Genomic DNA, 12,482 nt, shown 5'->3' with positions numbered 1-12,482 from the left:
ATATTGCTACTAATTTATAAATAAAACCTTACTATATTTAATGAGGGAAAATTAAACTTTCTGATTTTCACCATTGTTAACCAATTGGAAAAAATTTCTATGTTTCTCTTAAAGTTATTAAATATAAAGATAAATTATCTACTTTATTAATTAAACAGTCGTTTGTTAGATGTATCTAATTTGCTGGGCACTTGTGCTGTATCATAAAAATATCAAGAATAGTGAAAATAGTTCTCACCATCAAGAAACAACATATTATGGTAGAATCAGACATTTCTACTAGGTCCATTGACAAATTGATTTCACCAGAGTACCTCATTTTCTTCATATATTACCCTGTATAAAATCCAGAATTGTTACAGCACTATATTTGGCCATTAGCTATTAGATACCTTATTGAATCACCTTTTTCTTTATTTTTAAATGTGTCTCATCTGCTAATACATTATCTTAAAGATTCTTTGTGTTTGAATCCTCAAATTCTATAGCATACTGTCTAAAAATTAAGATACACATACGCGCACAAATTTGTATGTATCTATAACTTTGATAAGAGTGGATGGCCTTTCAGCGAGAGTTGAAAAAAACTAGACTTGGAGAATTCATTTGAAGCCTTGTTTTAAAACCAAGTTTATATGACATTGGCCATTACTAGGCCACTCTAGTCTGGTACTTAGAAAGATTTAGGCTGGATATAATAGATGCCTACAATTAGTATTTGAAGCCATGGATGGAATGGTATTGCTTGAGGTAAATATATAGAACGAGGAGAGAAGAATTAGAAAGGTGGGACCCAGCCAGGTCCAGTAGCTCACGCCTGTAATCCCAGCACTTTGGGAGGCTGAGGCGGGCAGATCACTTGAGGCTAGGAGTTTGAGACCAGCCTGGCCAACATGACGAAACCCTGTCTCTACCAAAAATTAGCCAGGCATGGTGGTGCGTGCCTGTAGTCCCAGCTACTCTGGAGACTGAGGTAGGAGAATTGCTTGAACTCCGGAGGCGGAGGTTGCAATGAGCCAGAGTCACACCACTGCACTCCAACCTGGGCGACAGAGCGAGACTCTGTCTCAAAAAAAAAAAAGAAAAGAAAGGTGGAACCCTTTGGAGATAGCAATAGGAAGACAAAGGAGAAGGCGTTTGCTTTGAAGACCCTACTAAGAATAAAATTGGATGGAGAACTAAATAAAAGCCTTTGGCAGAAAGAGCTTAGGCTTCTGCTTCCAAGAACAGAAATGAAAATGGCAAGAATACTTAAGAAAAGTCTTAATTAAATGGCTTGCTGATCTCCTCGTTAAACAAGTGATATACAGAAGAGTTCTTTCCCCAGAAAAAAGAAAGTTTCATGCCAAAAGAATAGACACAAGTTAAAACACAGGGAAAACTGCTTAGAAAATTCGGTAGGTCATTTTGGCCATAATGAAGTTGAGGTACAGGTGGTGTAATTTGTGTTGAGAGAAGGAATAAGGAAAGAATTATAAAGGTGCTTATAGTTCATCCTAAGAAATTTGAGTTTTATTTTTTACAGAGTAGAGAGCCAGTGAAGGAGATTTGGGTAGTTTTGTTGTCTGCAAAAAAAAAAAAAGAATAAAGAAAGAAAACCAGGTAAATAGTGGAAAGTTTGTTTGGAGAAGGCTAGGAAGAAAACTTGCAGCGGTGGGTTGCCTACCCCAGGCCTACGTGGCTTCTGCTTCATAAAGAGGCCCTGAGTCTGAGAGCTGAATAAGAGCCCTGGATTTCTCTGTCATAGTGGCTCAACTCAGGCTGTGCTCACCTGACCTGCAGGTTTCCTACTATGCAAATCAAGTGATAGCTTTATGGAGTTACTCCTCAGTTTCATTCCTAGAGTTCAGTTAAACACAACCAGAGATCTTATGGATCATACCATTCTGATGACAAAGCTGGCCCTGCTGCCTGGTACAGTAACTATGACTGTAACAGCTATTCTGTGTCATGGAGGTCCAGGTCTTCATTGCTGGCCTAGAGAGAGCAGCAGTACCTTGCTTATAAAAGTTGCTGCCACTTTCATCATCTGGTTTGGGAGATTAAAAAAATCACTCAGGTAGAAAATTTTTAAAAGAACCAGACTGGAGACAAAAAGGAAAACCATATAATCCTAGCAATAAAAGTAAGGATGGGCTGAGCACAGTTGTTCATGCCTGTAATCCCAGCACTTTGGGAGGCCAAGGTGGGCAGATCATTTGAGCCCAGGAGTTCAAGACCAGCATGGGCAACATGGTGAAACACTGTACACGATAAAGAGAAATACAAAAATTGGCTGGGGTGTGGTGGCACATGTCTGTAGTTCCTGCTACTCAGGAGGCTGAGCTCGAGGATCACTTGAGCCCAGTAGGCAGAGGTTGCAGTGAGCTGAGATCATGCCACTGTAGTCCAGCCTGGGTGACAGAGTGAGACTTTGTCTCAAAAAAAAAAAAAAAAAAAAAGGAAAGGATGGAGAGGAAAGTATATGACTGTTAAGTGTGTAAACTCAATAGAACTTGTTGTGATAGGCTCAGGTGACCAAGTGACTAAGAATCATCAATGGGGAATATTGAAGATAGTTAAATTTTGAACCTATTAGGTTAGATGATAAAGCCATCTATGATGATGTTAACAGAAGAATGTAAGCTTGAAGTAGTGAGCAAAGAAAGGTGTTACTAGTCCTTGAGTGCTGAAGTAGTACAGTGAAAGTAGTTATAAGTCTAAGAATAATAGGCAAGACTGAATCAGAGTGGCAGAATGTGGAGGCATAATGAATACATATTTCGGTTACCTAGATGCAAGGTAATTTGCAACTACACTAAATTGGTGGGCTTCCTTTGTGAAATAAGTAGCAGGTCTTGGTGACAGATTAGGTTTGGGACTTGTGATGGGAAGAGAAGAGACCAAATTGATACAGTTCCTAACTTGGGAAATAAGCATACATAGATGAAGGGAACTTGAAGAATGATAAATTCACTTTCAGATATTTTGATTTTAAGTTACTGATGGGACCATCAAGTACAAATGTCCTGAAAGCAAATTATAGGAAACTTTGTCTCACATAAAATGCTAGAGTTGGAGAGAGAGATTTAGGATCAGAAGAACCTTTGTGAAAGCCCCTAGTGTGAAAATGGATTAGCAGAAGATACAGGAGTAGTCAGTAAGGTAGGAAGGTAAGTTTATGCTGTGGGAATGACAAAGCATGACTTTAAAGAAATGGAAATGAAAAACCATTGAAGTTAACAATACAAATGTTAGTAATTTTGAGAAGAATAATTGCTGTAGAGGTGTAAGGATGAAAGCCACAGTGTGTGAAGTTATGGGAAATGAATATATGGAAGATGGAGCCCATAATGAAAAGGAAGGAGATCGATAATACCAAAATAATTAGCAAAACTCCTTTGAGATGGAAGACTGAGCAAATTTAAAAGTAGATAGTAAGGATCCTTGACCAGGTGCAGTGGCTCTCGCCTATAATCCCACCACTTTGGGAGGTTGAGGCAGGAGGATTGCTTGAGCCCAGAAGCTTGCAACCAGCCTGGGCAACATAGTGAGACCCACAAAAAATTAAAAATTAGCCAGGTATGGTGGCTCACATCTTGTAGTCTTGGCTACTTGGGAGGCTGAGGAAGGGGGCTCACTAGAGCCCAAGAGTTCAATGCTGCATGAGCTGTGATCATGCCACTGCACTCCAACCTGGGTGACAAAGCAAGATGCTGTCTCAAAAAAAAGAAAGTAAGGACCCAAAGGTGTAGATGCTCAAGGAATAAGGAACAGTGATGTGGCCCAGGTCCTAGAGAAAATAGGAAAGACTATAAATAGTAGAGATGGAAGGATTAGCTTTAGAACATGAAGCAAAACTTTCCTTTGAAAGTAAGTAAAGAAGGAAAAGGATGAATAGATAAAAATAGGAAAACATTAAGTTGTTTGCACCAGAAAGTCTGTTTTCCCTATTAAAGACAAAGTGAGGTCCTGTCCTGAAGTTACTCTGCTTTTATGAACTAAATGTCATTGACGACTTCTGTTGGGGAAAATAATGGTTGTAAACTTACACAACTTTTATGATCTTATTTTATGTGGTATATCATTGTTTTATATCACAAATATGTGATTTTTAAAATCTCTTTATTTCAGCAAAAAATCAGTTAGAATTCTGTTGTCATATGCTCCGAGGAACAATAGACCCAAAGGAGCCATCTACCTATGAATATGTAAAGTTTATAGGAAATTTCAAATCTTTAAACAGTGGTGAGTTAAAATGCTTCTCTCACAATGTGTTTCAACTTGTTATTTTTCTATGCTCTTAAAGACATAGATGTTTGAATATCAGTGACAGCTAGGTTTTGCTTGCATAACTCACGATACCTTTTTCCCTATTGTTTTAGTATCCTCTTCAGCACACAATGGTTTTGAAGGAACTATACAACGCACACATAGGCCGTCTTACGAAGATAGAGTTTGTTTTGTAGCTACTGTCAGGTTAGCTACACCTCAGTTCATCAAGGTATGTTTCTAATTTTATTTCCCTAAGGGGATTGCAGTTCATATGCTGAGAACTGCCTGAAACTTTCTGCAGACATTGAGGTGGAATGGCTTTGAGTCATTAAATATGCATGATAATACTTTTGAAATGACAAGTTATCAAGACACTCATTAAACTGTATAACTAATTTTTTAGTATATATCCTTTGCAGTTAACCAGTGATTATTATATATCAATATGCCCCACTTTTGTGGAAGATTTTAGGATCCTTTTGTGTATGGTTCATTATTAAAAGGGAAAGTCCAAAAATCTAGGTTTTTGGAATCTTTATTTTTAGAAGGTCACTTTTAAATATTTATTTGGAATGTACAAGTGACTCTTTACTACATATAACTTACCTTTTCAAATGTAAAATTAAGTATTTTGTTTTTATTTCCTGGGCCCCACAAACAGATGATTAGTAGGGAAGTGGAAAAGTGAAATAGTTCAACCGCTAGAAACTGACTGGAAAGAGGCAGCCAGGCTAAGATTTAAAATTTAGGCGGGGCCAGGCGAGGCAACTCATGCCTGTAATCCCAGCACTTTGGGAGGGCAAGGTGAGAGGATTGCCTGAGCCCAGTAGTTTGAGACCAGCCTGGGCAACATGACAAGACCCCATCTCTACAAAAAATACAAAAAATTAGCCAGGCATGGTGTTACACACCTGTGGTCTCAAGTTACTCAGGAGGCTGAGGTGGGAGGATCATTTGAGCCCAGGAGGTCGAGACTTCAGTGAACTGTGTTTGCATTTTATTTTGAGATGAGTCTCACTCTGTCTCAGATAAATTTGGGGAGACATCTTAGTACAGGACAAAGTACTGAATTATTAGAAGATCTTAAACCAGTCTTGCTCTGTTTGTTTTGCTCTTATGAAATGATAGTTGTTAACGTTTGAGTGCTTACTACATGCTGTGTATTTTACATACATTATCTCATTTAATTCTTATGACAGCCCTATAAGGTAGATGCTATTACGATCCCTCATTTTACATTATAAGGAAACAGAGGCTTAGGGAAGTTAAGTTACTTGCCCAAAGTCTCAGCTATTAGTGATGAAACTGGGACTTGATTCTATTAATTAATAATTATTTTTTTCTCAAAGCCCAACCTCACAACTATTACAGTGTGCTGCAGGTCATTCAGGGACGCAGAGGCAGGATGGAATACATTGTTTAGTATGACTAGAGTTTAGGGTTAGTGTGTGGAGGGGGAAGAGATAGTGGGAGGTAAGGCTACAAAAGTAATCAGAAACCAGAAATAAAATTTGTTTATTTCTTGTTTATTTCTCCATGCTGAAGAGAGTTTAGCACAAGGAACCATTAAAAGTTTTTTTAGCAGGGAAGTCATATAATATTTGAGTATTAGTAAGGTAATTGTAGCCCTAGAAGAGAAGATGAGTTGAAGGACAGGGAGACTAGTGAACACTATAGCAAATCAGTGATGGCAGGGGTCTAAACCAATGCACTTAAGATGGATGAGATGGAATTGATTTTTTAAATACTTAGATGAAATGGAAAATATTTAGTAGTGGCCACTTAGATGATGAAAGGTAAAAATGAAAGTATGTTTTAACTATCAGATTTCTAGAAACTGGCCACCATCCATGTATAGAATAATATGGAAGATTGTGTGACTGGGTGTGAGTTGTAAAGCAATTAGTTTATTTTAGGACATACTGAATTTGAGATGTGTGAGGACATTCAGATAGTTGGAAATAAGGATCTGTAATTCAGGAGAGAGGTCTGAATTTTGAGTAAGTGTTTATAGGCATGTGTGAATGGAAAATGTGCAGAGTGAGAAGTACCCACCCAAAATCTTGCATCTAAAGGTTATTTATTACCACATTCTTTAGTACTGGAAAAGTAAAATGTATTAACTTGTTTAGAAGGGCCTGCATTTTAGCTTATGCCTAGAATCTCAGCACTTTGGGAGGCTGTGATAGGCAGGTTGTTTGAGCCCAAGAGTTGAAAACCAGCCTGGACAACATAGTGAGACCCCCATCTCTACAAATAAAAATACAAAAATTAGCCGGGTGTGGTGGTGCATCCCTATTGTCTCAGCTACTTAGGATGCTGAGGCAGGAGGATCACTTGAGCCCGGAATGTTGAGGCTGCAGTGAGCTGAGATCACACCACTGCACTCCAGCCTGAGGGACAGAGTGAGACCTTGTCTGAAACAAATAAGTAAACATATACATACATACATGGAAACAACTAACTTGTTTAGGAAAAGTTATCTAGTAATGACAATTTATTTATTTAACCTCTACCTCCTGGGTTCAAGTGATTCTGCTGCCTCAGCCTGCTGAGTAGCTGGGATTACAGGCACCCGTCACTGTGCCCTGCTATGTTTTGTATTTTTAATAGAAATGGGGTTTCACCATATTGGCTGGGCTGGGCTCGAACTCCTGACCTTAGTGATTTGCCCACCTCAACCTCCCAAAGTGCTAGGATTACAGGTGTGAGCCACCGCGCCTGGCCATGACTTTTATTTTTATATGTAGCAATATTTAATATTCTTAAGGACACAAAGTATTTATAAATTTTAATTATTTATTTGTAGGAAATGTGCACTGTTGAAGAACCCAATGAAGAGTTTACATCTAGACATAGTTTAGAATGGAAATTTCTGTTTCTAGATCACAGGTAATTCCTTTTTTAATTCCATGGAAAGGTAATAGTCATGTTATATAATTCTTAAAATTAATGGATTTCAAGGGGAAACTCTTTTTTAAATTAGGACTTTGAAACCTGTTCCCATTTTTTGAAAAATAAAACCTCCCCCCCAATTTTATTTCTAGTTGGAATATTTCTTATTATGGAAAAACTTATAATAATGATTTTTGTGTGTAATTTAGGGCACCACCTATAATAGGATATTTGCCATTTGAAGTTCTGGGAACATCAGGCTATGATTACTATCATGTGGATGACCTAGAGAATTTGGCGAAATGTCATGAGCACTGTAAGTAGATTTTAACATTTCTGGTGATAATAACTTTTATATAAACAGAAGTCGCATCCTGAAATTATAGGTCTAAGACACAGATTTATAATCATTTTCATATTTTTGAAATGTACTAAAAGATTTTGCTCTGTGTATATAACCAATCTAGTGGGAATCATTGATCAAGTTTAAATTAAACTTGTTCCTATTTTTATAGTAAGTAGAATTTCATAATATAGCATCTGATACACCTTGTTCTGAAGCATGTGAGCTCTATATCTGGAGTAAGAGAAGTAGATTCCTTTGAAAATTGTAATATGTCAAACTTTTGGAATATTGTTTCCTAAATTTTGATTTTGAGGCATGTGAATCTTTTCAGGAGCTAGCTACATGTTTGGAAAATCTGTCTTAGAAAGCTCATAGTAAGTGCTTGGTGTTACCTGCTTATTATTATTGTTGTTAGAGCAGGAGCGTTATCATCCTTTGTGCCAGGCACTGTTCTAAATCCTTTACATGTATTACCTCCATTATTCTCCATCACAGTTCTAAAAGGTAGATACTATTATTGTCTTCATGAGTAAGCTGAAAACACAGTAAGGCTAAATAATTCACCCATAATTTCATAGCTCATTGGTGGCAGAGACAGGATTGGAGCCTAGGCCGACTCTTTTATCACTTGTATCTATTTTAGAAGTTTGTTTTAATGATGAGGTTTGTCTTAATGATATGTTTTATTTGCTTCTCTGATCCTCCTCCCAGGTGCTTACCCTCTTGAGTGTTCACTAAAACCTAACTAGGTATTTTAGACTTTTTCATGACATTTTATGCTGCTTTTATAAACCTCTGTGTATGGAAATGAAGCAGGTTGTATAATAGCATTAACTCTATGGAAAATTTTCAGAGTAAAGTCATTTCAGCACAAAAGATGTGGGCATTAAGTGCCATGATGTTGTGTAAAGAGCTGATACCTGTATTAACTAGCTGGGTAACTTTGGACAGCAAGTTTGTTTGTAGACCTTGATTTCCACCTTAGAGAGTGAGAGGCAGTGGTGGCAAGGTAGGGGGAGTTGGGGGAGAGATTGAGAGATCCTTGACCAGCATTTCCTAAGCTTTGTTCCACCAAATATTGGTCCATACAAAAAAGACTTTTTAGTCAAGGAAGACAGGGAAACACTGACCTCAAGTGATCCGCCCACCTCTGCTTCCCAAAGTACTGAGATTACAGGCGTGAGCCACCACACCCAGCCCAAAACCCATTTTTTTGCTTAATATCTGTTAAAAGGCTTCAGAACTTAAAACCTACAGCACGTGTTTTGGCAGTTACTGCACTCAGTTACTTTAGACAGTGAAGTTATTTTGATTTTGGTTAGTTAAGGTTTAAAATTAAATGCTTTGAAGGTTCTGTGCCTGCCAGAGTAGCTAGGAGAAAAAACTCAGGGGTGATTATTTATTGTTATTACCCTCTGTGTATCTAGGCAGGAGGAAGTCAGCAGTGTGAATTCTTAAGTATTTGGAAGTTAATTGTGTATGAAAAGATTGTAAGATCAGCAGTGACTAGCTCTGAGTTAGGCACTGTGGAAGATCTGATCATTGCTTGGGACCTTAAACTAGCTCTAAAGAATAACATTTTCATGTTGACATATATGTTATCAAAAGGCCTGAAAAAGAATAGTGTATGTAAACTTAAATGTAAATAACTTTTGGTTAAAAAACAGATTCTTTGTAACTAATATGAATTAAAGAAAAAATATTTTTCTATTTTCCTTTTAGTAATGCAATATGGGAAAGGCAAATCATGTTATTATAGGTTCCTGACTAAAGGGCAACAGTGGATTTGGCTTCAGACTCATTATTATATCACTTACCATCAGTGGAATTCAAGGCCAGAGTTTATTGTTTGTACTCACACTGTAGTAAGGTAATAATTCTTTTAGAGAATTTCTGAATTATTGTAACATCCTATGATGATTTTGGCAATGTAACTTTTATGCGTAACTTGTTAAAGAACTACAAAGTGCTCTTTTCTCAATTTCTGATACATCCTTTCAATGTTGCTATAAGCATTATATATAAATACAGGAATGATATAAATATATAAGGCTCGATACAAGTTTTGCGCTTTACAGCAGACGTTATTACTGTCATTTATGTAGCAGTGTCAGTCATGTAAGAGGAAAACTGTAGGTAGATAAGCATACACTTCCTTTACTTAGTTTTTCTTAATTTAAGTATTGTGGGGTTATGGATCATTTACAGCAGTGTTTGAAACTTTAAGATACCTAGAAAAATGCAAGTTAAATTAAGACATTACAGGTATATTTTAGGTTTGTGTAGCACATAGCAAATAGTCTAGATGAGCAGATGAGACACATAACACTGAATAGTTACAACTGTGCAGTATTTTAAATGAATGACCAAACACTAAAATTTGATTATTTTTTCCATTTGTAGTTATGCAGAAGTTAGGGCTGAAAGACGACGAGAACTTGGCATTGAAGAGTCTCTTCCTGAGACAGCTGCTGACAAAGTATGTTTCTTACAATTTAAAAAACATGATTTTAAATTTCTCTCCAATGAAAGATGAAACTCGAAAATTAATAGGAAAATTATTTTTCAAATACTTTATTTCCTCACTTATAACAGGGATATGATTATACTTTACTACTTATTTTTAGTTTAATATTTTAGAGTCTCACCTGCCTCTAAAAAGAAAATTGGATGAGAGACATATCTGATCTCAGATTAAAACTACCATTTATTCCCAGTGATGTACTAGTCTCTGGCTAGGTTATTTATATGAATTATGAAATATAATTTACACTTCAGATACTTTTATCTGGTAGATAATACCCCACTTTGAAAATACTGAAATTGGAGTTTCAAGAGGGGAAAAAAATCTCCCCTAAAGACACTGGCTGGGAAATTATAGTCAGAATTTGAACTCTGGTTTCTTTTTTGTTACATCAGGTCAAAAGTATAGTATATTAGTTATCTGTAGCTGTGTAACAAGTAACTCCAAAATTTAGTGATATAAAACAGCACACTTCTTATCTCCTAGTTTGGTGAATCAAGAATCCAGGCACAGTTTAGCTGGGCCCTCTACTTCAGATTCTGTCATGAGGCTGTAATCAAGGTGTTGGTGGGAGCCACAGTCATCTCAAAGTTCAACTGAGGTGGAATCTGTTTCCACCTCACTTAGTGGTTGCTGGCACACAAGTTCCTCATGGGCAGTTGGACTGAGGGCCTTGGTTTCTTACTGGCTGAAGGCTATCCTCAGTTCCTTTCTAGGTGACCTTTTCCATCAGAGCAAGCATGCAGGATGAGCCAGGGAGAGAAACTACAAGTTGGAAGTCACAGTCTTTTGTAACCTAATCACAGAATTGATATTTCACCACTTTTGTCTATTCTATTTATTATAGAAGGAAATCAGTAGGTCCAGCCCACACTCAAGGTTGGAGGATTATACAAGGGCACGAATACCAGGAGGCAGGAATTGTGAGCCATGTCAGAAGTTGCCTACCACAGTATTTTTGGACCTGCAGAAAATAAGTGGAATGAAAAGAGTCAAAAATCTATATAAAACTTGACTTAAATAGGCAGCATTCCAGGGGACAATATGGTGGATGTCATCCAGTCATTCAACAAATGGGTACATTCTACCCAGCATGGCTCTAGATGCTGAGAATACAGCATTGAATAATGCAAACAACTTCCTTGCTTTCATAGATCCGAAAGAACTTTTCGAAAGAGGTTTTGTATGTTTAGAAGAAGAGGATATAGTATGTTTTGGTAAAAGACATTATTTTCTGAGAAAAGTTCTTAAAATCTAGGGTTTCTTGATTAGGGGACCATTATGAAAACTTAAGTAATACAGAGATTAATTATCCTTCTTTTTCCTTCATGCAAAGATTCAATCCTAGTAAATCCTAAATTGCCCTATTTCCAAAATACACTCCAGCTATGTCTACTTTCTCACCATATTTACTGCCAGCATCATGATCCACCTGGGGTTTGGGGACAAGGTCCTTCTGAGATATTTTTGAGAAACTTCAGTGTGTGGATGGTTTAAAAATCGTGAGTCTTGGCCGGGCGCGGTGGCTCAAGCCTGTAATCCCAGCACTTCGGGAGGCCGAGATGGGCGGATCATGAGGTCAGGAAATCGAGACCATCCTGGCTAACATGGTGAAACCCCGTCTCTACTAAAAAATACAAAAAACAGCCAGGCGAGGTGGTGGCCGCCTGTAGTCCCAGCTACTCGTGAGGCTGAGGCAGGAGAATGGCATAAACCCGGGAGGCGCAGCTTGCAGTGAGCTGAGATCCGGCCACTGCACTCCAGCCTGGGTGACAGCGTGAGACTCCGTCTCAAAAAAAAAAAAAAAAAAAAAAAATCGTGAGTCTTGATGGGATCACCGAGGGGATGGGTATGTCTTAGAGCACTCCAGTATTAAGAGGTGATGGAGACGAGGAAGAGTCAACAACAGGGGGGTAATAACTAGTAAGTTAGGAATAAAACCAGGTAGTTACTTAGAAGACAAGAGTATCAGTGAGGAGTGAATGATCAGTTTTATCAGATTCAGCTGAAATAAGTTAAATTTTAGATGAGTGCTGAGAACTGAGCATTGACTTTAACATTTAATTCATTGGTGATCAATAATAACAGATTTTGTGGAGTAATAGTGTGGGTGAAAGCATGATTAGAGTGGGTTTAAAAGAGAATTTTCCAGGATGGGGGAATTAGGGACAGTGAATAGGGAGGGGTTTTGCTACAAAGAGATGAGAAATGGGGCAGTGGTAGGAAGGGAAAGTGGGCTTAAAGGAAGTTTCTGCCTTTTTTTTTTTTTTTTTTTTTTAAGAGAAATAACAGCATGTTTGTATACAGATGAGAATGAGATGATGGAGAAAGAAACGTTGGTGATGGGAAAGATTAGTGTCGCTTTATGAAACTATGACACTAGCTCCTGGGCTTAAGCAGTTCTCTTGCCTCAGCTTCCTGGGTAGTTGGCATCACAGGCATTCACCTGGCTTTCTCCCCTAT

At 37.7% G+C, this 12,482-nt stretch overlaps 1 protein-coding gene across 16 annotated transcripts in view; it reads left to right on the top strand.

Annotated features, from left to right (window-relative positions):
- The window catches only part of CLOCK (clock circadian regulator), a 120,193-nt gene that overhangs the window by 84,098 nt on the left and 23,613 nt on the right, over positions 1 to 12,482 (top strand). For all 16 annotated transcript variants that reach the window (XM_009207080.3, XM_003898874.4, XM_009207079.4 and 13 more), the window contains 6 exons: positions 4,114 to 4,227; positions 4,365 to 4,483; positions 7,064 to 7,146; positions 7,359 to 7,465; positions 9,218 to 9,365; positions 9,899 to 9,974. In XM_009207080.3, coding sequence (XP_009205344.1) covers positions 4,114 to 4,227; positions 4,365 to 4,483; positions 7,064 to 7,146; positions 7,359 to 7,465; positions 9,218 to 9,365; positions 9,899 to 9,974 — 647 coding nt within the window. The remainder of the gene's footprint in view (positions 1 to 4,113; positions 4,228 to 4,364; positions 4,484 to 7,063; positions 7,147 to 7,358; positions 7,466 to 9,217; positions 9,366 to 9,898; positions 9,975 to 12,482) is intronic.

Source organism: Papio anubis, chromosome 3, assembly GCF_008728515.1.
Source record: "Papio anubis isolate 15944 chromosome 3, Panubis1.0, whole genome shotgun sequence".
Taxonomy (NCBI): Eukaryota; Metazoa; Chordata; class Mammalia; order Primates; family Cercopithecidae; genus Papio; species Papio anubis.
This window is presented reverse-complemented; position numbering and strand designations above follow the sequence as displayed.